The 26,846-nt window shown below is 35.4% G+C and overlaps 1 protein-coding gene across 1 annotated transcript; it reads right to left on the bottom strand.

The window, feature by feature from the left end:
- Positions 1-319: 319 nt before the first annotated feature.
- On the bottom strand, positions 320-13,703 carry ednraa (endothelin receptor type Aa). Its single transcript, XM_052547062.1, has 8 exons — positions 13,457-13,703; positions 11,778-12,234; positions 8,371-8,498; positions 5,748-5,946; positions 4,597-4,749; positions 4,231-4,364; positions 3,709-3,817; positions 320-2,583 (listed from the first exon to the last, which is right to left on the bottom strand). Exons 2-8 carry the CDS (start codon positions 12,162-12,164, stop codon positions 2,446-2,448), a joined length of 1,248 nt encoding a protein of 415 aa, XP_052403022.1. The 5' UTR covers positions 12,165-12,234; positions 13,457-13,703; the 3' UTR covers positions 320-2,445.
- Positions 13,704-26,846: the final 13,143 nt, after the last annotated feature.

The following is a 26,846-nucleotide window of genomic DNA, read 5'->3' as shown; positions in this document are numbered from 1 at the left end:
AGCAGACTTGTCCCTTTCTTCCAAATTCAATATCTATTTCATATGTGATAAAGAATGTCTTAAAACAAACAAAAAGACATTTTCAAATTATTAAATTATTAAGTCCGTGCTTGTTTTGGCTGGTGGAGTAGGTTTATATTCAGCTTAGAACATTGTGTTGCAATATATCAGTCAAAAAAAAAAAAAAAATAAATAGCAGAAATGTGTAACTGTTAGTGCATTAAACTCTGCATTAAACAAATTATGTTCTTTTTCAGAGGAATCATGTCTGAGAGCAGACCAACAATTGTGTCTATTGTGCTTATAAATAAGCGCCCTCTCCGTTATATACACTTCTTTATTTACTTAGAAGAATCCACACAAGCAAATAAAAAACACATTTATTTGTCCAAACCAGTACTTTTGTCCAAATAAACACTTTCTAAACTGACATCGCAGACAGATGACGGTAATAGCTCCACAGTTTACATCTGATCCTCTAGTGTGCCCCGTTCACATCCTCTGGGTGACACCGGTGACCCGGAGGGGCCGTGTTGCCTGTTGGGTCAAAGTCCATCACAAAGCACTCGCAAACTGAAGCTTCTTCCCAGGCCGAAAACAGACAGCTGTCACAAGGCACCTTTCTTCTTCTAACACTGAAACTCCATAACACTTAGAGATAAGATAACATTGCTTTAAGTGGTAGAATCGATAGTCTGGTCCAATACTCTTAAAAACAAGTAGCAGCTTATCTAGAAAACTGAACTGATGCTATAACAATCTATGAGTAAAAAAAATAAAAGTGTTGTTTTAACCAGTCATTCATGATATGTAAAATAAACTATAGTTTATTCACTGTACTGCATTACATATAGTGTAAACAGAGCTGTTTGGTTGTTATAGTGCTATAATACGTTTGAATTGATATAAATGTGCAGCATTCCTCACTCAGTGGTGGTGTTGAAGACCAGCACATATGTAACATATGGATAATCTGTGACATCAAATTTCATTACAGAAATGACCTCTTCTTTTTTATATTCACCAGCAAGCCAAATTAACAAGACCCATATAGGTCTTTGTCAGAATGTGTATAATTTCATTCATATTAGTTTCAAAATACATAAAGAAGAAAATTGATTGCATAACATTCCATATACACGACCATTCAAAAATGTGGGGCCAGTAAGATTTTTTTGTAGTTTGATTTTAGAAAAAAACTTCATCTTCATAAATAGTATTACAATTCTGAATAGCTCTCTATTTGAATTTGAAAAAAATGCAATTTTCAGCTGAAATGTAAAGTTCAGCATTTATTTGAAAGAAACATCTTTTATAACATGTTGAATGTTTTTACTGTCACTTTTGATCCGTTTAATGCATCTTTATTTCCTGAAGAAAAACATTGGGAAAAATCTTACTGACCCCAAACTTTTTTTCCTACAACCTACAACAATAAATATTTCAACTTAAAATACAGATGATATACAAATACTGAGGCTATTTAATATTAATAATATTAATTTATGCAAGATTAATAGCATGTATGAGCTCTCTACACAGAAAAAAAATTCACAGTGTCAAAAAAAAAGGCAAAGATATGTTTGTATCTCTTGGACGTTTTTGTTTTGATTACAGAAGGGCCGTTTTTCCCGCGCCCTTATGCTCTTTTTTTCCCTTTCTTTACCCTATAACACAGCATTTGTTGCAGTTGGATGCATTCCTAGAAATTACTCTTAAATCCCAGCAAGGTCCAAGTTTTATTTGCCTCCTTATTGCTGGAACTAAACCCAGCTGGTTCATTTCACAGTTGCTGTCTTATGTTCATGGTTAGAATTTTTAATTTAATTCTTTAATTCTAATTTAATCTTAAACAAGCATATACACAATAAACTTAATTTGAAATTCAAACACAAAGGCATATATTCATTATCTTCCTACCCCACTAAATAAACAGAGGTGTCGTCCAGCGCACATTATGATTCACTTAACAACTAAATAAAGGCATGCAGGGAGTTTCTTTGGCAAAGCTTGTAGGTAGGAACACAGAAAACACAGATTGACCACTTCACCCTTCCTTTAAGTAACTTCCTTTAACGTCGGACAGTGACCATCCAGAGCATGCTCATAGTTCAGCGTTGTCATAAGGAAAACATGTCCAGCTCCTGATGAAGGTTAATTGGTGGCTGTTAGGTTCAGCTGCATCCTGTTGCTGGTGGTCTTCACTCCCACAACTTCTCACACAGCTCACTTCAAAAGGAACAGCTGCTGTAGCTCTTATATATCAGGTCCATTGTCTGGTCTGATGCTATATATAAAAACAGCCTGATACTGTGCAGAGCACAGGAACTTTAGTTTCATAAAAATAGTTACAATGTTTTCCATCTCAAAGTTTGACACTGGATGATGTCTGCTTCTATAATGCGTTTAAAGCATGTAGGCTGACTGGAGTGAGTCCTTCACCTCTCAATCGCTGTATTTGCGGATGCTTCTGTCAGTAATGAGGTTGCCGGGCTCATGGTTTTTGCATTGAATGCTAGTGCCATTCATTGGGCCTGAGCTGGACACCTGGTTCTTGGTGTAACACCAACAGCACAAGCATGACTGCAATGATAAAGAACAACGAAAAATAATTTGATTGTACCAACATGAGTGCATGATTTGTAAACCAATACATTTTACTGTAGTATTATATCACCAGCTCCATATGTATGGCTTTTCTGACATAGTAAACTTGCTCGATAGCTCACCCGGTAAAGCATTGCATTTTTTATTCGGAATCCTCGGATATGAGTGATATAAAATACAAGTCGCGACGCCTGATAAAACAGCTTAAAGAATTATATAGGAAAGCTAAAATGACATGGTTGCTTTAGCAAATGCATTTTAATCTAACGTTTACTTTTGTTAACACTGTTAAGATTATGGTTGGTGATGTGTTATTTTCAAACTTGATAAAGCATTGGTCTTTTAGCGCCATTCACCGGATATTACGCTTTAAAACTGCTGTGATGCATAGAAGGGCCATCAGAATAAAAAGTTAATAAGATTTACATTCATCTGTTTCAGAGACATGTTTAAGCATGCTGTTTGGCGCAACTAACTGGGCATTTCCATTTGAAAGCTCCATGAAACATGCAAGAAGCAATCTGCTACAATATTTTACAAAAAGGTTGCTACCGGGACAGTTTTCTAATGAGCCTGGTTTAGATTTTAAGTAGTACACATTGTATTGTGTTAGAGGTGAATTAAATAAATCAGTATTTCTTATCTGCAGCTCTAAGTTTGGCCCATAGTAAATCAGCTTTGAATATTTCTTTTGGATCCACACCATGTCTTGCACAAATTGTCAGCTTTCTTGTATTTAGGCCCATGAACTTTGAGTTGTTTTTGTTGTTTTGCTTCATCGCACAAACACTTCAGTTGCACTGTATCTTTGTGATCATCCTCATTACTCAGAAGGAGCCTACTTAGGGTCTGACATCATTGTCGGTAAACCTCACTCAGTATGGGCCGGGCATTGCTTATCTCTCTCTGAGAATGACTCACAGGACCCTAAACATCTGTCTCTGTAATTCAAACATAATTTGCTGATAGATTGTTCTGTTGCAAATTTTGTTCTGTCTTCAGGTTTTGCGAAGACACAAGGAAATACGTTTAGGAACAGTGGTTTGAGTCTGTTTGCAGTGGCAGGCAAATGAAGGAAGCAGAAAGCCATTTTAAACTCACCTTAAAGCAATTCTTGAACTTCTTGCTCACAAAATAGAGGATGATGGGGTTGATGCAGGAGTTCACAGTGGCCAAGTTAATGCCCAAATAATCCATGATCAACAGGAAGCTGAAAGTTTGGACATTTATTTAGTTTTGTTGCATTCCAAATTCAACTTCCGAGTTTACATACTCTTTGCATAATCTATATTTTTTTTCTATTTTTTTTTTTTTACTAAGAAAGATCATAAAACCTAAAAAAAAAAACTAAAAAAATAAATAAAATATATATATATATGTTTGTGTGTGTGTGTGTGTGTGTGTGTGTGTGTGTGATTTAAAATATTTACTTTTTATGATTTTATTTACTTACTGTTTTTTTATTGCTACAAAATTTACTGTCTCCAAGGGGTATGTAAACTTATGAACACATACACTTTAGAGTGCAAGCCATAACTTTTGCACAAGCAGCACAGGTACTTAAGGTATATAATAAATCAGTCCACTCAATGTTAAGAGTCAAATTGGCAAAGGCTCACTCACTTTAATAGGTCACAACGACTTTCATCATTTTGATCATAAACCATTTTCTTCAACAGTCTACTGAGATGAAGAGGGAACCAGCAAAGAGCGAAGATCAGCACTAAACAGAAGACTGCTTTAGCCACTTCACGCCGCTGCAGAGCATAAACAAGCCATTAGAACAGCTGTGTATTCAGCTATAACATACTCTCACATTCAAACTTAAAGGCTTTACCCACAATAGTGCATACAAGACAAGATATCATGTAAATGTTCATAAGGACAATAATACAGTGTAAATGCAAAAACTTTTATTGTTCAGTATTAATAGTGTTTTTATCATGCAAACTTGGAAGTTTATAATCATTAGTATTAAAGAGGACTTACCTGTTTAAGGTGTTCGCTGAGGACGATCCGAAGGCCTCCATTTCTGCGGTTGAGCATTTCAAATGTCATGAGAGTATAGAAAATAGCTGTGCAGGCCAGTGGCACACAGAAGTAAATGCCGAATAACCACCAGTCTTTCCAACGGACATAGAACTGAAAGAAGATAAAACACATACAATATCCATCACATCTAAAGTAAACAAACAGTTAATGTGTCATGCAATTAATGTAGAAAAGGGCTGAGTTGTGACAAAAAATGTTTAATCCCCTTAATATGATAAAACCAATTTTTATGCCAACTTTATTTAAAATAGTTAATTTGCAGGAGTAAATCTCAACATGGATTTAATAGTGAGCTTGGACCTTTGATGGATGTTTAGAAGCCAGAAGAGCATTGAACCACTAAGAAAAATAAAGAGGTAATAGCAATAAAGAGACCTAATGCTTGGTAAATATGCAATACACTACTCTAATAAGATTTTTAGCTGAGTTCAGTAAAAATATTACTGACCCCAAACTTTTGAACTGTTGTATATATTAGCTAACTAGTCCATGAAAAGTAATAGAAACAACTTCTTCATCTTCTTCTTTATTTTAGGAGAAAATCATTTTGCATGGTGTCCTGACCACCTTACTAGGTTTATTGTGTAAAAATGATCTTAAAAAAAAAAAAGGGTACACAAAGTGACCTCAACACAATGTTAATATTTTTTTTTTTTTTTTTTAGAATTGAATTGTGCTGTATTGAGTCTCGTCTGTGTCTGTTGTTTCTGTGATTAATGGCGGGGTTCATATGAGAGAATGAACTCTTTTTCTCATCCACACATATGGCTCTGCTTGAGAGAGATACATCAGCCAGTAATTGCACTCATGGTCTGTTATCAATTTGTTTCTTTGGAACGAACAGAGAAAAAGAAATCTCCAGATATCACCTGCATGGAGCAACTGAGGAAAACCAAGGCATGGTTTTTACGTTTATCCCCACGTATTGTCCATTGTTTTGGCAAAGTTTGTAAAAGATCATAGAAATAGTGCATGGCATCCTGCTCGGGGTCAGCTGGACAGGATGCACTGTTTATTACAAAGTGTTGGAGAGTTTATGTGAATGAGGGGAAAGATGTCTGCATGATATCCATCCGTTTGGAGCGTACCTCCATCAGTGTAGTTTCAGGCTTGAGCATGCAAGTGTGGTAGGTTTGGTTGCTGTAGTTAAAGGTGACCATGTCGAAGACCACTGCCTCTGGTACAGCCAAGATGATGGAAATGACCCAGATGGAGATGATCTCAATGGCAGTGAAGAGGGGGACGCCGACCCCCTGCACCCTGCTCCAAGATGCTACAGCCCTGTACCTGAGCCACAAAAGATACAACCGTTAACAAAACTCTCAGACCACTGCACATCTGTTTCAAAACAAACACATATCATTGAAGCCCCACTTCATGTGCACTAAACATTTCTGTGAATGACCTCAGAGAAGAATGTGGAGTCTTCAACACCATCTTTTTTTTTTTTTTTTTTTTTACGTCAACACCTGTGAAGCTTGACTGATCAGATTCCTATCGCGTGGGAAAGCTTTTATAACGCTGTGCAGCTGTGGCAACATTGAGCTACTAGTTTAGAGTTGCAATGTGCTTAAAGGTTGATCTAAGATTAATGAAACGACTGCTTTGCATTTTAATATTCATATTATTAAAATGCTCACAGATATACTTCAGCTGTTTGTTTGGATAAAGTCACTGGTTTGCCTGGCTGCTGTTTGCTTGTTTGTTTCATTAATATCTTTCTTTCCTCTTGTGGTTTTTTTTCTGTTAAACGGTGCATCAAGATTTTATACGTAACAATATCTTTTTTTTATGACCCATTTGAATATTCCTGTTTAACAACAATGGGGCATTTATATTTCACTAAGTGGAGATGTATCCACTTTGCTAACACTCAGACGGATGAGAAAGACATGATATGTAAGCTTACACAACATGGGGAACACGAATCGGACGAGTTGTGCTGAACATTTCCTCGGCATGATTCACAAACTAATTGAAAGCAGCCGTGCTGTTGTGAAATTAAGGCCAGACGTTTGATTCAAGTGATTCATTCTTTAAAAATTGCGACAGGCTGCTGGACATTTGTGGCTTAGATTTGCTTTTATAGTGCTGGATGACAATGAAAGCGTCTTGTGCTCAGACAGAGAGAGAGAGAGAGAAAAGAAAAAATAATACTGGCTGGAAGAATAAAACATAGTCTTTTTTTTATCAGAAGGAGCTCACATTATGTTGAGGTAATTTGTCAGATTGTTTTATTTATTTATTTATATATTGAGATTCTGGCTTGAACTTTGCAAAAGGATAATGTCTTAGTTTAGTTTTATTCTATAAACATAAATGACAAGATAGTCATTCTTCTTCTTTATGGTAGTGATTAAACTGAGGTGGGCAGGTGGCTTCTGCCTCCTAATGAGGAAAATACTTTCTAATGAGAGGTGCCCATTAGAGCTGACCTTAAACTGGAGGAAGTGCCCTGATTCAAACAAAAACTTGACAAGTTAACGTCCCGCCTTTTCCACTGAAACCACAAGCAAATGCACTGCTTCCTGAGATGGGTTTCATGAGAACCACCCTGATTACGATGATACAGGAAATACAGCTTTAAATGTTTATTTATTTATTTTTGGGCGAGTTTACAAGCTTTATTTTCTAAGCTTATATATGAATTTCTGTAGAAAAACTCCATCTTAAGAAAAACTCAAATAAATTAGAAAATGCAAAAAGTTTCCAAAATGAGCTTTAGAAAATAAAAAAAGGTTTTCGTTTTTTTTTTTTGGTTAAATGTACCAAGACATTATTATTATTATTATTATTGTTATTATTATTATTATTATTATTATTATTTATTATTATTATTATTATTATTATTATTATTATTTTTTTTTATGGCTCACACAAAACTTTTACATTATAACAATTTAAGTTAATTGATAGATGACTTCTTTGCATTTTGTAAAATTAAAAATGAATGCAACTGCAGATCTATTTCACATTACGTTACTGTTACTGAGACAAATATTGTGGGGGAAAAAAAGTATTCCTTTTTTGTATTATAATGACTAAATCAGTCAAAATAGCTTGGTAGATAGAGTAGGATTCAAAAATCCTAAACCTAGCTTCTGACCTTTGTCTATCCCTGACTTTTAGACCTCAGCAGTGAAATCTGAACCTGAACCTCAGTGTGACCCAAAGTTTAAAGGTCAAATTAGAGAAGGTTTTATGGGTAAAAGGATTTTCAAGCCTTATTGGATTATATAGGAGTTTCTAGAGAAAAACTGCATCTGAAAAAAAAAAACTATACAAGGCTAAAAAGTTAATGAGCTTTAGAATAACAAAATACTGAAACTGGTCAGTATTTCAACTTTGTATTTGTTTTTTGTTGTGTTGTGTTTTACTTCGCTTTGCTTTGTTTTCCTTTGCCTTTTGTTTGGTTTTCCTTTGCCTTTTGTTTTGTTTTGTTTTCCTTTGCCTTTTGTTTGGTTTTCCTTTGCCTTTTGTTTTGTTTTCCTTTGCCTTTTGTTTTGTTTACCTTTTGTCTTTTGTTTTGTTTTGTTTTGATTTGAACCCATTTCTGGAGCTCCCCAACCTTTTTAATGGCTCACTAATCAATGTGTCCTGATGCAGGTCTGTCAAGAACCAATGTTTTAGATTATAGATATAATTATACAGTATGTCGGCAATTTTTAATCATGTACACATTGACATCAAAATAGTGAAGCTGTGATTTACCTGTCCACACTCAAAGCACACAGATTGAGTACTGTAATCCCAACAGATGCTTTCTGGAGGAAAGGCACCAGTTTACACAGGAAGAGTCCAAAAGAGCTGTCATCAAATGGCCATTTTCCGAGAAGTAGCTGCAAGAAAAATAGATCATTCATGACTATTATTCCTCAACCATATGACCAAGATAATCTTTCACTCTAGTAGAATATAATGCATTGGGATGATCTGAGTAACATGTTCTCATTTATTTTAAGTGCTTATGTCCAGACATTTATTTATAAAGAAAGAAAGAAATGGAGATGTTTAACCAAAGCAGTCTAGATTTCTGGAATTCGCTTAATTAAAGAGCAGATTTTCAGTTTTTGCTCTCTGATCCTGTTTTTCCTTAAAGGCCACATCTTGTCTTGATGAAATGAAGCCGTTTCATTGGTTGCTTGTATATCAGCCCAGGCACTTCCTTGGTCATTGAATACTTTTGCTTGTCCTCACCTTGCAAGGGTCCAGTAGTGTTGAAAACAAAAACCTCCTGTCTCCTTTTTTGAAGTGTACCCCTTTTTTGTAATGACATTTGCGTCATCAGATGTTTTTTTTCTTTGCTGGTTTGGACTTCTGCAAAGTCTCATCATTTAAGTGGACTTGACAAGGCTCTCTGAGAGGACCTTGCCTTTTGTTAAACAGGAAAAGTATGTGGGTTATTCTCAGGTTTAGAAAGGAAGCTTGGCATGGGTGTATCCTGGCCCTGTTTGTATGAGGAGTGCATAGTTTAATCAGTGGCACAGCTGGAGAAGTGTGTTTGTATGTTTTTTTGATGTATATTGGAAGTCTGGAGTGCAAACGACTCAGTGCGTCACAAAACAAGTCATGCTAAATACCAAACTTCCGGTTTAAAATTTGATGTTTTTCATATGAACTTTCACTTGAAACCTTCCATCCTAGTAAAGCAACATTGAAGATCATTTTCATCTGAAATCTCCACCCAATATCCTGTTGAAGTCTCTTTCAAAATACATTTTGTAAAACATAATAGCTGACTTTATGGATGCTGAAAATCGGAAGACAAACATTCAGTGCTAAACTCGCATTTTCACTTTATAAATTGTGAAGAAAGACTACAGATAGGATTGAGAGTAAACAGATAAAGAAAAAAAAAAACACTAGTTTAAAACATTGTTTTAAGAGTTTTAACAATATTTTCAAGTTTTTAGAAATGCACTCTTTGTATTCATGCTTGTAAAAAAAAATACACAAATGGGGTACGGTCTGTGCTGCACCGATGCTTTGTTTGCTTTCAAACCAAAGCGTAAATACACATAAAAAAAAACATATTCTTGTGGCACAGCTGATACAGAAGAGGGTACGTCATCTGCGTACAGCTCAGATTTGCCAAAATGGTGATAGGCCATATCTTCAATATGATTTGAAGAGACACAGTGGAGAGGAATTGTTGAATAAAGTCATTATTTTTGTTTTCTGTGTGTACAAAAAGTATTCTCGTCGTTGATTCACTGATGGCAAAAATCTTTTCTATTCTGACGATGCTTTCATACTTTCCTGGACCTTGCCACTGTTGTTTCCTGATAACTGTCACTCACGTTTTTGAAGATAGACTTGAATGTGCATGATACAAACCAAAATTTTTATATTTCATGACTGAAAACATTTTGTAACATGATTTTGATGTGCCATTTACATGGTGATGCAATGTCTGATTTTAAAATGGGTTTTAAAGGATGAATTTTGAGATTTTATGTTTTCAAGTGATATATAACTTCTGATGATTTCTAAAATGTGATAGAGAAAAAGGCAACAAGGAAGTCTTTTTTTTAAACAAAGGTCAAAACTCCTTTTGTAATGTAGATTTCTGAGGGTGCACTCTTGTCATAAATTGATCTATTACTTTTCCTAAATAATTTTTAACAAAAAATATTGATATAATATATATTTGGGAGTCTTAGACCTTTCCAGCGATATATAGTTTGTCAAGATTAGATTAAATTTGATTGTAATATAGTATAGTCAACGTAGGTGTCCCGTATACGGGACGGGGTGACATTTAACAGGTTAACAGTCTATGGGGCAGTCTCAAGCATCGAGCTTCGCGTTAGTTCATTCAGGTCATGTTAGTCATGCTTGCATCAGCTGACAGTCAGCTGTTCCTGACGTTTACCAATCCAGTCTTGACACCTATCGCCTGCGGTCTATTTAAATTCCCATTATTCAGTGTCTCTCCATCGCATTGCTGCTTGCAATTAACTCCCTCCTCTAACTGTATGCAATTATAATTGTCATTAAATATACGGAAGTGGTGCTGATTGAACTAACAGTTTTAATCCAAAATATCTTAAATTGTGTTCCGAAGACGAATGAACATTTTACAGGGTTTGGAACGACATGAGGGTAAGTGAATAATGACAAAATTTTCATTTTGGGATGGAGTATCCCTTTTTTTTCTTTTTCCTTTTAAATATCTTGTATTACTATTATTATTCATTCGTAAATGTCACACAACATGACATTTTACAAAATGAACTAACTGTACATTGTCATAAAAAGTTATATTATCTTAAATTTTTTGGATAATTATACCATGTCACACAGTCACGAGGATGCACAGGGGTCCTGTATGATATAATTTCCTGTTTTATGTTGTTTTTAATTTATTAAATTTTTTTTTTTTTTTTTTTGCTTGTTGCATGGAACACATGTTTTTTAAATATTGAAACAAATTTATTTTTATTAAGCAACAAAGCAGTTTTGTTGAAATGTTCTTTTATTCCATTTAAAAAATAAATTAAAAAAAAGATATTTTTTAACCATTTTTTTTTTTTTTTTTTTATTATGAGGCTTGCTTCTTATTTGCAATATCAGAATGGTATTTTTAATGAAAAAATTCAAAATATGCTATTTAGTGAAGAAGCTTATTGAAATCATTGTACAGTATATCTGAATTGCATATTTCATCAGTTTTTGGATAAATACATTAAAATCATTGACCGAGCTGCTAACACAGGCCTCTGTTCTCTGTCAAGTAATGTGTTCACTGACGAACTTTGGCTAGTGATGAAGCACTAGTCAGAACAGGACTATTCGTTTGGATGGCAGCCCTTCAGTCCCCTGTTTATTTTATTTATTCATCAGGCCATATCCCTGCTGCACTCATCACGGAGCCCTCACTAACCGTAATAGGACGGCCCTAGAGATAAACTCTGGATGACCGTACATACGCCCCTGCCCGGTTCATCGAAGTCCCCTCCCAACTTCCTCTGCCAGCTCATTCTCCCTTCCTGTGCTCGTGTACTCTTTTTGTGTATAGTGCCCTATAGGCTTTGTGAAAAGTAACCTCTGAGAGCAACATGATGTCATGCTTCCTTCCAATGGAAAATAATAAAGAGAAAGCGATCTGTGCCTACCTTGTAGACAGTGATAGGGATGTCTATGGTGATGTAGATGAGATCTCCAAGAGCCAGACTGGCAATGAGGGCGTTGGGTCCATTCCTCATACACTTGTTTTGGTAAATAATCTTCAGCAAGGTGGCATTACCCACCATTCCCACCACAAACACAGCACAGGAAATAATTGTGTTAATATATTTAAAATAGCGCTTGATGAAAGTGGGGTCCTTGCAGGATGGAGGTCTGGTATTGTTATTTCTGGTTTTAGGCAGGGGAACTTTATGCACATTGGTTCTGGAGGTGGTAAAGTTTTGAAGGACTTCCTCTGTTCCATTAATGTGACATATTCCAACAGTGGCCAGGACGGCCATTAGCAAAAACAGTTGTAGCCTCATAATGCCCATTGCGGAATGCAGTTCGCTCTTTGAGTTCCAGATGAGGTGATATGAGCCTGATTATGGCTATTTAGCACAGCTGTGGGATAGGAAACAACAGGATGGACATCAAAACCATGTCGTAAAGCAAGTTAAAGTTCAGTTTGTCGCAGCTCAAGCACACAAAATAAAGAGACAAGCGACGCAGGCCTCAGAATAAAACAAAATCAAAGAGAATTACTTAAACGTATAACACTAGGTCTGCAAAACTTCAACACGACTTCAAAAGGGATTTAGTGGAGGGGCACAGATGGAGAGTGCCAGTACGAGTTACTGTCATGCTACGGGGACGAGACGTTGCCTTTCCTGTCGTTCCCGGCAAGTACCCATCAGTGCTGGCATGGAGCTAGTGGCACAGCATCAAGCTTTTGTTTTTTTCATTTGTAATTTTTAAAAAGCGCCCGCTGCACAGCTTTCATCACTTTGGTTTCCTCAACATGCATTCCCGCTCTGGTTTGCATTTGGCATTCATAAAGGCAGTTCCCCCAAACTTAATAAAGCTGTCTTGGAATTTCACAATAGGAAATCAAGAACAGACCAACAATTACAAGGTTTTAAATCAATCGGATATATTTTTGGTAACAATTCGGCTCTGTTTGTTAATAATAATGAACTTAATTAGTTGGCAAGAACTAACAATAATAATAATAATAAAAAAAAAAATCTTAAAAGGCATTTACTACTATCAATGTAAATTGCAATTTTTTTTATACATTATTAAAAGCTAACATGAACAGTTATGATGCTAACAAAGATGAATAAATGCCGTTACAAATGAACTAACATGACCTTATTGTAGTGTTACCAAATTTTCCAATAACTTAAAGCTTCGTATTTTGACTAATTGAATCACTTATGGTAAGAAGAACATTAAAATGTCTGTATTATTATTATTATTATTATTATTATTTTAATAACAAAGAAATGATTTGAATGTCTTTCAGATAAGTTAAATCAATGCGTAATAAACATAGCCTATTCGTACAGGAGAATCACAAGTGAGAAAAGTTCATCAACTCTCATCTTGTTTGGAATCATTTGAAACCCCCTTTTCATTATCTTGACAGCAAAGGAACACTTCTGAGCCAAGATGTGTTTCCTGTTCAAAGTCCCCGCAACCACCTGGTACACAAGGAACTATTTAGTAGACAGCCCTTCAAGTAGCATCCTAGTTTAGCATCAGCTAGGCACTAAAGGGATCCTTAACGGCACGCAAACTGTTACACTTATGAATTATAAATGCCTCATGGTTTTTCACCTACCGCTCCTTAAATGTCTGCCTTCCCCAGGATCCCGTCAGTCAGTCAGTGAGTTAGTGAGACGAGGTTTCGGCTAGAGCCCCCCAGACATCTGTGTGGTATCATATGAGTAATTAACCAACTATCAAAGTGTAGAGCAAGATCCCATTTGGACACCGCGATGCACCAGAGCTGCTGTGAAGGGGCTGCGCATTCTGTCTCTAGCTTTTCCTGTAGAGAGTTGCTGTGTGTGTGTGTGTGTGTGTACGTGTGTGTACGTGAGTGTTTAAGAGAGAGCACTTTGACGGGGTGGGATTGCAATTCTCCACCTCCCCCCTCAGCCGGGAGGGGGGCCCCAAAGGAAACACCAGCGCTCATTGAGGCACAGCCTGCCTGACTGTCTACAGTCGACCCGAGCTCAGGGAGCATCAGGAGGAACAACGAACCCTCTCCTGAGGTTTGCCTTCATTCTCTCCCTCGATCTTTGTCGTTTCACTGACAGAACTCCTGCCGCCGAGTCGTAACCTTCTCCCAAATGACAAACTCACCTACCGGTCCCTTCCTTCAAATGCCATACTGACAGCTATGCAGGAGAGGGTGTGGGGGACGGTGGTGGGATTGAGAGCCAGATATCTCTTGAACTTTCTACGCCCGAAATATCACAGTGTGGGTGGTCGGACTCAGGGGAGATTGCGATTGCTTGTGTGGACATGAAAGCCCACGTAAGTCCTGGGTTCAAGTCTGCTTTACCAGCCTTACAGAGATTGAAGCTATTTTGGATACTTTTTCATTATGTGCCCTGGCAGAGTGATTTCAAGAAGGTCGATTAGAACAACAAGCTTGTATAAAACAAAGTTCCTGGTTGACTACATCACTGTCCATTATGCAACCTATATGTCGAGGAAAATGGGCCATTATCAATATGGGGTCTAAGTGCAGGAAGGCTGCTATCAGTACTGCAAACAGGCACCTTAATAAGCTGATACAGCAACTGTACTTGATTCTAATACAACACTGACCTGAATATCATTGAAACTCACCGGGCCATGATGATGTTTTGTATAGCAGTGCTAGTGCCTCTTCATTACAGCTGCTTTATCAGGTTGTGTTAAGAGACTGAGGTTTATCCCTGAATGCGAGGTTTGATTAGCACTCTCTGATAACTTGTAGGGGGTTTCACTGGTTGATATTTATTTAAATAGCATTCATTGTTTTGTTGCTTTCGTATCTCATGGTGTATGTTAATTTAATTAAATGTGTTAATGGAATCAGCTGATGTATTATGTGCATCATTACGTGTTAAAAACAGTTTTTGGCAGATAGCAATGGTTGAGGTATAATAGTTCATCACATTTCATCACATTTTTTAGTCAAGAATTAAAGTTTTTATATGCACACACACACACACACACACACAGAGAGAGAGAGAGAGAGAGAGAGAGAGAGAGTTGAAACTGTTAAAAGGTTTGACAAACATTACATGTATTTGATTAAAAAAATTATATATATATATATATATATATATATATATATATATATATATATATATATATATATATATATATATATATATATAATCTGTAAAAACAGTAATATTGTGATATATTATTGCAATTTCAAATAATTGTTTTCTGTTTTAATATATAATTTAAAATGTATTAAATTTATTCCTGTAACATTACTCGAGTCTTCGGTGTCACATGATCCTTCAGAAATCATTCTAATATGCTGAATTGATGTTCAACAATCATGTCTTATTATTATTATTATTATTATTATTATTATTATTATTATTATTATTATTATTATCACAATTCCAGCAGTATATAACTAAAATCATATTTGTGTGGAAACTGTAATTTATTTTTCTTCTTTTATTCTTTGATGAATAAAAAGTTCAAAGGAAACAGTGATTATTTGAACTATACAATGTAAATGTCTTTACTGAAACTTTTGATCAATTTAATGCATACTTGTTTAATATAAGTAGGCTATTTATTTCTTAAAAAGAAAAAAAAAAGATCAAATTTACTGACCCCTTTTGAACCATTATCATATCATTTAATATATTGTATCGTGCCACATCATCATATATCATATATCTTTAAAGATGAAAATCTTGGATTCCTGGAGTATTTTCAAATTTATATCTTTTAATATTTTGTCATACTTCACTATACTATCAGAAATGGTTTATTTTTATAAACTGAGTATTATTCTCACATGGAACATAGAAGAAGTAGTCTGTCCTAATTGACAAGTGTACTTAAAAAATATAAAAAAGACACTATATATTTTCCCTTTATATTTCTCCTTTGTCCATCTAGCTCATATTCTCATCACATTTCCATTGTGTCAGATGCTATGGACATTATAATTCTCCTTTTCATTCCATTTGTACGTGCATCTTTTAATTGTAGTGTTCATTTGCCGCTTATCAGCCTGCTTAGAATTAATTGTGACTTAATTGGGTAATACTAATATTTATTGCCATTCAATTTTAAAATGATTGTGTTTTCTTTAATTGTAGGCATGAATTTATAATAGCTCTTGAATAAGTCATGGTCAACAGTGGCATATATTTTATTAATCGTAACGTGACTGCTGACAGGATGCTTTTTCACAGAGTCCCTTAAGTCTGCCTGTAGTTTCAATGGTGTCACAACTTTTGGGGGAAAGGGAGAGCGAGAACGTGTGTGTGTGTGTGTGTGTGGGAGAGAGAGAGCTGAGTTTGGAGTCTTTGTTAATCAAGACATTAATATATAAAATGATGAAACCTTTACCTGGTCCCAGTTGTTTTGGGCTTTCATGTTGTTGTGCTGTTGTTGTTTGGGCTCTTCATCTGGTATTAATGCCATTCTGTCTGAACTCAAAGATGGCAGGCTGCCTGGTAATTCATATGCTTGTTCTCTGATGGCATCTGTGAAAATGTGCTCCGTGCATATTGGTACATACCCTGTGGGAGGGAGCAGGAGCTCAAACCTCTGACTGAGTGGGATGTACGCGGTTTCATAACTGGGGCACTTGAACCAAAAACAAGAGAGAGAGAGAGAGAGAGAGAGAGAGAGAGAGAGAGAGAGAGAGAGAGAGAGACGTTGGAAAAGAAGGGCAAATTGATTGTCTGTGTGGTGACTGTGACTGACATGCAGACACAGGGTGTAAGATGATGGGCTGCAGAACCACTGCATGATAGTTGAAGTTGTACTGAGTACTGAGAATTAGAATATTGAATAGGTTCATATATGAAATATTCCACAAAAAAATAAAAATAAATAAGTGAATGAAAGGAGATTTATACTTCTAAAAAAGTAGCATAAAAATATCATAAAAGTAGTCCATGTGAGTTGTGTGCTATATTCAAAGTCTTCACTTTCATTATACATTTTTTGCTTTTTTAGCCTTGTTTGCTAATTATCATCACCTCAGTCATACGATTTGCAGTGAAATAATAATCAAAACAATCATGGGTGAGATTTGTGGGATAAAGATTAAATAGTTATTTAACATTTTGATTAAATAGCTATTTAACATTTTGATTAAATAGTTATTTAACATTTTGATTAAATTGTTATTTAACATTTTTCTCACATAAATTTATAATGTGACTTCATAAGAGACGGAATATACATTCCGAATCAACCTTAATGCATTAGGTTAATTCAAAATAAAATAAAATATAAGGGTTAGCCCCTTAACTGTCACTCACAGTTTTGAACATAGACTTTATAGTGCACGTTCCAAACTTACATTTTTATAATTCATGAATTTAAATATTTTGTAACATGGTATTGATGTGCCATTTACATGGTAATGCAATGTCCGACTTTAAAATGGGTTTTAAAGGATGAATTTTGAGATTTTAAGTTTTCAGTTGACAAATAATTTCTGATGATTTCTAAAATGTGATAGAGAAAAAGGCAACGAAGAAGTCTCAAAACTCCTGCTATAATTTAGATTTATTAGGGTGCACTCTTGCCATGAATTAATCTATTACTTTTCCTACAAAATTTTTAACAAAAAAACATTGTTAAAATATAAATTTGGGAGTCTTAGACCTTTCCAATGATATATAGTTTGTCAAGATTAGATTAGATTTGATTGTAATACAGTGAAGTACATTTCTAAAAAGTTAGATCAGGTAGAAAACTTTTACAAATGCAGCTTGCTACTTTTTATTGCATAGCACAAAAGTCATAGTCATTATTTTTAAAAATACAAAAATGGTATTAATCCACTTTTTTTATGCTTTTTCCACACAATATTTTCGCCACAAAAAATGACTCAAACTTCACATTAAGAAAGCTGAAAGATTTTAGTTACATTTAAAGTTTCCACCATCATCACTGTGTCTGCTCAACCTCCTTCGGTTGTGGATACAGGATGATTTATGGAGGATCTGGAAAAGTTTTCACATTAGTCATTAGGCCATGACACCAGAAGGTCTAAGGTCACAGTGTTCTTATTATCTGTTCTCTATTACAAGGGAGAGACACAACAGCGCAGACAGAAAGTTTATTTAAAATATGTACTTTTTAAATAAGAACAGTTTTTATGAGCTGAGAAGGTACATCATTTTAGATGATGGTTGATGTCTTTTTGTAAATCTTTTATGCAACAGCATAAAAACAACTTTTGTTTATTTGCTTCCATGTGTTTGTAGGTCAGCTAGACACTGTTATAGCCAACATCATCAAATGAGTCACCATTAAGGAACTTTGTTAGCATTGTGTGCCCATACAACATCAAAATAAAACAAATATTATGGTCTGTCATATTTGCATTTTACCTGTTTAGCTTTTGTATTGTTGCTTGCCAAACTCAAGCTATAGCTATTGGCAACATAACAAGTCAACTGATAGTACAAGTCTAAGAAAAGTCTGTTGAGCTCGAGACACATTCCTAAAGCACCCCTTGCCTAATCTGCCTTTTGTCAGACACGCTCATTGCGAGAAGCGATAAGGTCTGAGCACACGTCTATATCTGGGGCGTGCTTTGCTGCGTAAGCTCTTAAATAAACACATTTGGGGGACATCTTGGACTTGATAAATGCTCATCCTCCAGAAAACTCTTTCTAAACTTCTATTTAGTTGAGGCATCAGTCATGTTTGCCAAAATTCAATAAGTTTGGAAAACACAAGCTTTTCATTTGTTTGAAATGAAAAATCAAGGCAGTCTAGAGAAAAGGAATGAATTATTCATTTTAGGAGGAGTCAGAAAGGTGTAACATGAACTAGCAAAGCAACGATACACTTCACTCTCTCTGTGCCAGCAGAGGCTTTATTTATTTTGCTGATAAATGAATGAAAGACTAGTTCATTAATTTATGTCCAGTTGCTTTGGTCGAAGTAAAAATGCATATAAAACAAACAAATAGAAAGAAAAGTGTACAGTTTACAGCGACATTCACAACAATACACTATAATATCATTATATACTATACTTCCAATATGACCAGAATGACTCAAAATGAATAGGACTGGAATAGTAAAATGTGAAATCCCTATAGTGTTTTATAGATAATACAGTACAATATAACCATAATGATAATGTATAGTAAATCTTAAAATAAACAAACTAAACAAATGTAGAAATGAAAGTTAAAAGTTCTATACGAGACACTTACAAAATGAAAATGTCTCGCAACTTCTTCATTAATCTTCCTAAGTGAAGATCCGGGAACCATGCAAATGTAAGAGTACAAGAGTACAAAGGACTCTTCTCAAAGATTGAAGAACAAATGCAGTTCATTTTGCAGATTGTCAGAAAGCACCAAAATCTGTTTCCAGTTTCAGCGGGTGAGGCACGTGTCGGATTGACATAACAGTCTAGATCAGATCGCAGTTTTAAAAAGATCAGTTCTCATCAGCAGCGTTGTAATACATTTTTTAAAAGATTTCATTTTATGCTTTTATTTCGATAGGAGAATAAGTGGACAGGAAGTGAAGTGGGACTGAATCGGAACTTGAACTCAGGACACCTCAAGTGCAACGGTGCTACATGTCAGTGTGTTGCCCACGATTGTAATTGATGAACATTTTAAGACTTAACAACACTGTCCTCTGTTCTTATTTTTAACCTAATTCACAGTTTACTAATGGTTTTGTATAGTTATTAATTATATGCTGTTATTGTCATTAAGAAAGAATTTCAACTTTGTTGAGCACATCCCAAATGTAGTCCAGTCTCATTGAAATTTGGTTTGTTTCAATTTGTCATTAAGGAGAGTTGATTGGGTAGGTGAGAGCAGAAAAAAGGTCAAAAGGCCTATATAAATCAGCCTTAAATGTATGTATGTATATGTGTTTTATATGTGGAGGAAGTGATTGTAATGCAAATACATGACTAACTTTAGTATCGGGATAAAGTGTACAGACTAATGGCAGTGGACCGGGAGGATTTTCTATCTCTCAGTGTTACACCAGGACATGATGATTCTAGAACAGAAAGGGCTCTTGCTATGGAGGTATCCATAATGTTTAATAGTTCGGACAGCACCCTTCTCTCAGTTACCACCTTCAGTGTGTTTGTTCCTTGAACAGACCCTGCCTTTCTTAGCAGTTCTCTGTCCTTTGTACTATGATAGCAGACGACTGTATGAAAATATCGCTTGCTCCCATAGACTGCATATATTGTTGTTCTGCATATGTTGAATGACCCAAGCCCTTTCTTACATGTGTTGACTGAATGTTCAGGTTCAGGACTCCACCATGTGAACATCCTCCCAACGGAAGCAAACTGAGGTGAAAGGTTTCCTCTTCCTATTTAAGTCTAAAACAGTCTCTCCAGTTTTTTTGTCCACATGGCACTTTCAAAGGTTTTGCTCACACCAGTCCACAAAGACACCAGTGACTCCTCTGTACTATTCTTCCTCTCACACATCCAGCAATCAAAGTGTTATCAGTGTATTTTTATAGGTGACATGACCCAGCACTGTATTTAATGTCTGTTGTTTGAAGTGTAAACAGGAAAGGAGCCAGGACATGTCCTTGGGGAGCTCCCATAAAACTGACCACCTGTTCCAACACACAGTGCTTCAGAAAACCAGCATTGTCTTAGTATGTTCCTTAGAGTGAAAATGTGATAACATTGATCACAGTGTTTACAGTTTTATTTATTCAAAAGTTTGGACATTGAAATCCATTAAATTGATAAATAAAATTCACAGTAAATGTTTAAAATAATAAGACATTTTCTTGAGCACAAAATCAGCATATTAGAATTATTTTTGAAGCATTGTAAGGCATGAAATATGAGAAAAAATCCAGTTATTCTGTTATGAGTTCATTAAGTGTAAGTCATACATTTTGTTAATTTATGAGCTGCTTTAACAGATTTGGTGAGTTTGTTCAGTGAAGCGTTCATCAGACTGATTCATACTGGTAACTCCTTATTTTCTAAACCATTTTTTTATTTTTATTTTGTGATTCATTAAAAGAACTAAAAAACTGTGTGTAAGTAAATCAGACTACATAGCACCCACAATTTGAAACCTTCTTATGTATGGGAATTGAAACTTTTGACTTTTTATGATTTCTTGGAAACTTAAAGGAACACTACAAATAAATGTGCTGAATTTACTTACTGAATATTAGCCGCTGACCCTGAACAACCTTTTGACAGCATATTTTGATTTCCCGTTTCAATCCAAAATTCTAAACTAATACATTTTCAACCACCCTCAAAAACTACTGAGCATTCCTATGTGCTTCTTGAATGTCACCTCACCAAGAGCAGGTCGACTTAAAGCATCTGCAAACAATTATAGAAATAGCATCTGAGAAACAATATCAACACAGCTGGCCAAACCTGAGTGATCAGCAGAATTACTCAAGGGGAAGTTTTAGTTTTAATTCAATAATTGCATCCATGTGGTCTGCTTATGCTTTTGTATCAAGTGTCAGATATAGTTAAAAAGGGAACTGATAAACGAGTATAACCTGGAGCCTTTGAACCACTTTGTGTTGTGTAGAGCACACTACCGTTCGAAAGTTTGAGGCCAGTAAGAAATATTATAATTGAAAGAAAATAACAATTATACTTTTATTTAGCAAGGATGGATTAAACTTGTAATGTTACAAAAAAAAAATATATATTTCAAATAAATGAAAAGTTCTGTTGAACTTCCTATTCATGAAATATGTATTTGGATTTCCACAAAAGTTTTAAGTGGCATAATCTTTCTCAAAATTAATAACAAAAACAAATGTTTCTAGAGCAGCAAATCAGCATATTAAAATGATTTCTGAAGGATCACGTGACACTGAAGACTGGAGTAATAATACTGAAAATTCAGCTTTGCATCACAGGAATACATATTAAAATAGAAGACACTTATTTTAAATTGTAAAATAATTTAACAATATTTCTGTTTTTTTTTTCAATATTTCAATATATATATATATATATATATATATATATATATATATATATATATATATATTTACTGTAGTTTTGATCAAATAAATGCAGTCTTCTTGGTGAGCATAAAAGTCATCTTTAAAAAAACTTAAATCCCAAACTTTTGAATATTGCTCACGTTGCTTTCATGTGTCTAAAATGAATGAATGTCCATATTTGAAAAATCTACTATTATGTGTTATGAATATTTGTTGTGCAAACTGCTTTTTATAAAGTAGGACATGACTTCCTGCAGTTGCTTAAAAATCAGTAACAGCCGCAGTTCCAAACAAGTGGGAAATGAGCATAATCAGTCAATGGGGCCCAACCCTCTAAACAAGTACAGAGACTCTCTTATTCTTCACAATTCTCTCTCTCCCATTTCACATGGACCTCGAAGCTCGTTCTCATGTGAAAACAAAAGTACACTTCACCAATGTTCTCCCACTCTCTCTGTGTGTCTCGCTTTCCTTTTCTTGATTGCAAACAGTGTAATGTTAAGTTGTGATGTTTACCACATGGGCGATTACCACAAAGTCATTAGAGGGCTGTTATGAAAGCATTCTCAGTGACTTTATCTTCCCTTCAGCCTTTTTAAAGGAGCGCAGAACATTAATATGAGTTAATCAACATTGGCCCTGCTTTACTTCTGTTTGATTTACTGCAGCTCTGGGCAATGATTCATCAACTGGCAACTTCCCAGCATGCCTCAGCCCATGATGGTACCAGAGGCAAGTACAACCCAATAAAACAAGACTTCAGTCGCGAACAACCCACATTGTTTTATGAGTACATGTCGGAATTTTGCATACATATCTGAACTAAAGGGTAAATTCTGAACTAAAGTCAAACTCTACCATAATAATGTTCCAGCTGATTATTTAAATATGTTTAATATGTAATTGTGTCTTAATTGGGGCGGGGGGGGGGGGGGGGGGGGTCATGGCCAAGTGGTTAGAGAGTTTGACTCCTGCTCCCTGGGCGCCGCAGCATAAATGGCTGCCCACTGCTCAGGTGTGTGTTTACAGTTTGTGTGTGTTCACTGCTCTGTGTGTGTGCACTTTGGATGGGTTAAATGCAGAGCACAAATTCTGAGTATGCAGTCCATTTACCATTTACCATTTACCATAAAAAATTGTAATTTATAAAAGCTGTTTTCTATTCTAATATATTTAAAAAATCAAGTTATTCCTGTGATGGCAAAGCTGAAAAAAAAGAAAAACGCAGAATGTTTCCTTTAAGGATTAGTTTAACACAGTTCATAAGACAGGAAGAAGGAGGTGGGAACCGACAAACATTTAAATAAAACTTTAATAATAAAGTAAACACAACACAGTGACAGTCCCTTGTTGACAACTGTCACACATAAAAAAAAAAAAATAAATAAAAAAAAAACACAAAATAAAACCCAGGTCTGGTCCTCTCTTATTCTTCACTGTTGTTCCTCTTTTTATCCTTCCGGAGCTCCTCCGCGGGACTCGAGACCGGTGAGTGGTACAGGTGTCGCTCATTCTCATTAACTCCACCGGCCTCGCTCCGTTCCCATGCCTCTTGGTCTGCCCCCTCTCATCACAGTTAGGTTTTGGGGATAAAATTTAATGTTTTAAAATATATAGACAATTGAGACAAATAAAAAACTCATAACCCTACATGTTTGTGTGTTAGCACATTGCTAAGCTAATGGGAATCCCAATGTAAATACTTAGTGTTATTAATATTGGGATTGGGAATTGCACTATTACATGACATTAATACATAACATTTTCTTCAGTAATTTAAGGAATAGAAATGTATTTCTTTCATTTTTTACACCCCATTGTCCATCTCGGATTTATATTTGTTTCACTAATCTTGCTGCAGTGCATCATGGGTGCATGAATGCAGTTTCTGTTGGCACCTCACTAGGTGTTAAAGCATATGCAAATGCAATCAGTGATTAGCAGTTAGCCTCCAGCATTGGAATAATTTCTGACCCAGTACTAGCATGTCAAAGACCCTTCATAACCCTTTCTAAGCACATATCCCAAGGTACTAATGAGCAGATGTCTGTCTAACAGAAGGATGATGTGACTGCATATACACATCAAAACAAATTTATAAACACACTTTTTTAAACTAATGATTATGTGCCCAAAGACTCAATATTTATAATCGAGCCAAAGTAAGGTGATATGTATGAACACTGGCTGGTTATGTACTTGCTCAGAAATTGATTTTGGATCATTTTTAACCCCAAAATTACAGACTGCAGCTTTAACTACATCTTCTGAAATTGTCAGCCTGCATTATCCAAAGCATCAAATTAATGTCAGTTTGTCCTGGGACATGCTGCTCTCAGTGCCACTTTGTTTAGCTTAGTATAATGACTATACAAAGTGCCATCACTATCTCTTCCTTCCTCTCTATAATGACCAAAAACAACCAAACAGGCATTCACAAAAAAGACAGCCTCCACTAGCCTTTACAATCAAATGCGTAAGAGAAGGTAAAATGTTGAGAGAAGTGATATGGTTGGTTGGGTGACTGTGTTTTTATCTGCAGTCAGTTATGTTCATAGGAATTGGTGTGCTTCCTGTTCTTGGGTGGGCACTTGAAGGATTTGCTGAGATATCTTTCAGTTTGATTTTAGACAACAAAGAGTAAAGTGCATTGATTTGTATTGCTTCTTGTGATTTGTTGACATATCTTCTATACAAAGGATCTATTGTTACCCAGTCTAAAAGTGTAGAGCTTTTAGGATAAGATGGTATTGTGTTGCAAAACACTTTGTTTTCTTTTCCAGATGGAATGTAATTGATATTATGCCCATAACTGCACAAACATCTTCATGACTGTGGTGCCCAAATGTCTCTCAAACTTCAAATTCCAGTGGCTCTTTTATTTTCTCTCGAACACACACAGGCACACAAAAATCATACACAAACAACCCGTCCTGGAACTGCCCTCTCTGAAAACATGTCAAGTGTCTACGGTCATCATTTCCTGTAGCTGTTTACAGCAAAGTTCTCAAGAAGTCATCAGACAACGGATGATCAGCTGTAGCATCTATTATGAGAAATTTATTATGAAAGTATCAATGTTGAAATGTGAATGTGTCTGCTTGTTGCAGATTCAATGGTAGAGTTTTTAGAGATTGGGAGAAAAGAGGAGAGATGAGTTACTTATCGTGTCCTAATTTATTTGTTCTTTTTCATAGAGGGGGCGACGTGACAAAAGTGACTGTCCCTGAGGAATTGCCTAAATGAAGTGCTGGAAAATCCTCTGTCTGTACACATGATCACAATATAAAATTACTGCCAGCTGTCAAACTGATTTAAAATGTTTAATTGTGATTTATCTCAGAATTTCCTTACCATTTTAGTTCTTTTCTGCTTTAGTTCCTTTTAAGGAAGAAAATGAATAAATAATAATAATAATAAATAAATAATAGGCTTTTGTGTAATTACTAATTTCAGCAATTTGTGTGAATGAAATTTATGCAGCAGTGCTATTTACTTTTCTTACTTACAGAAAACATTGTACATTTAGATATTGCAAGTGTCTTATGGGGGTGTTAGTGAATTAGATTCAATAAAAAGGTTCAACTCAAAGGTTGTAAGTTCAAAACCTGGAAGTGATCCATGCATCACAACCATTGTTCAATCAAGCTAGGCGCTTAACCCCAGGTTGCTCTGTGAGTTGCTTTGGATAAGACAGTGTCTACTAAATGATAAATAATCTTAATTAAGCTGAAAGTCTCATATAGCCAAACGTTTAACTAAACAGCAAACCAATTGCAGCTTGTTTTGGGGGTGGTCTGAGGCTTGGACCAATAGAAAAGTGACCTTAAATAATACTTTTCTTCTTCTTCTCTGCAGTAAAGGAAATGGTCTGATCAGTAGGGCAAAACACTCAATGGAGAATGATGAAAATCTCAGAAGTGATTCATTTTCATCTGAACTGAGCCACATCCTCCAAACCGCAGAACCCTTCGGCCATGTGAGGACTTTAGCCCAAGTTACCAGCTCAATTGAAACCAGATGTCACTCCAGCAATAGCCATTACTTTCACCACTAAATCATTCTGTTCCTAAAGGAATGATAGTCAGGCAACTAAAATTAATCACTTGCTCTTATTAATCACCCTCTAAAAGATTTTTTTTCTATGAGAACTTTTACTCCGTCACACGTTCTGAAAGAAATCAAAGTGCACAAAATGTTCAGTGGTTGTGAAAACTGGTTGATTTAGTTCTTTAGTTTCTGAGATTAAAATAATGGTTGTCAAACAAAGCAAAAAATTAGTAGCTGGCATCTCCTCCAAGAAAAACACGTTTTATGAATTCTCTCTTTGTTGTTTAGTGTCTGGAACTCATTGAGTTCTGTTACGTGTGTTTGCGTGCATAAGTAGAATTAGTCTTTTGTCTGAAACTGTTTACCGCGCACATATGAACATTCATTCTTCAGAAGTGTTGTTTTGATTGCTCAAATATCTCACGTCAAGAGCTAAATGTTTAAATCCTCAAGACAGCTCAAGGAAGACTGTATGAGGACTGTAAGAGAAGCAGTTTGCCATGTGTTCAGCAGGATCCAGCAGTGAAAATGTTTCTTATCTATTTGTTGATTGATTGATTCATTCATTCATTCATTGGTTTACACCCTAATATTCACTTTACTCTTATGATTTTTTATTCTTATTATTTTTGTATTATTTTCTCTGTCTAATTTATTTATTTATTAACACTTACTCATAATACCTGCATAGATTTTAATATCTGCATGATGCCCTTAGTATATAAGAAACAAAAAGGTAAGATTAAAGAGGCAATTTTATTCATTACTATACTCATATAAACCATTTTATTGCGATCTGATTTGACTGTGTAAAACGAAACCGATCAAATCACCTACAGTACGCTATACTGTAACAGCAAGCCTCGAGTTCTTTTATTTGACCAGCTCTCATTGCTTTTCTCTTTTGCTGAACTGTTTGATTCAATCACCAAACCCCAGTTTCTTCCATGGGCTCAATCACAGCTGGC

This window comes from Carassius gibelio, chromosome B1, assembly GCF_023724105.1.
Source record: "Carassius gibelio isolate Cgi1373 ecotype wild population from Czech Republic chromosome B1, carGib1.2-hapl.c, whole genome shotgun sequence".
In the NCBI taxonomy this organism is placed as follows: Eukaryota; Metazoa; Chordata; class Actinopteri; order Cypriniformes; family Cyprinidae; genus Carassius; species Carassius gibelio.
Note: the sequence above shows the minus strand (reverse complement) of the source record. Positions and strands in the feature narration are given on the sequence as shown.

What these genes read in the sequence shown, in the direction of transcription:
- ednraa (XM_052547062.1), bottom strand. Translation starts at nt 12,164, where the DNA reads ATGGGCATTATGAGGCTACAACTGTTTTTGCTAATGGCCGTCCTGGCC. An exon ending in CTGAAACTACACTGATGGAG is followed by an intron (nt 4,750 to 5,747) that starts GTACGCTCCAAA and finishes ATCTTCTTTCAG; the next exon opens with TTCTATGTCCGTTGGAAAGA. An exon ending in TCAGCGAACACCTTAAACAG is followed by an intron (nt 4,365 to 4,596) that starts GTAAGTCCTCTT and finishes TATGCTCTGCAG; the next exon opens with CGGCGTGAAGTGGCTAAAGC.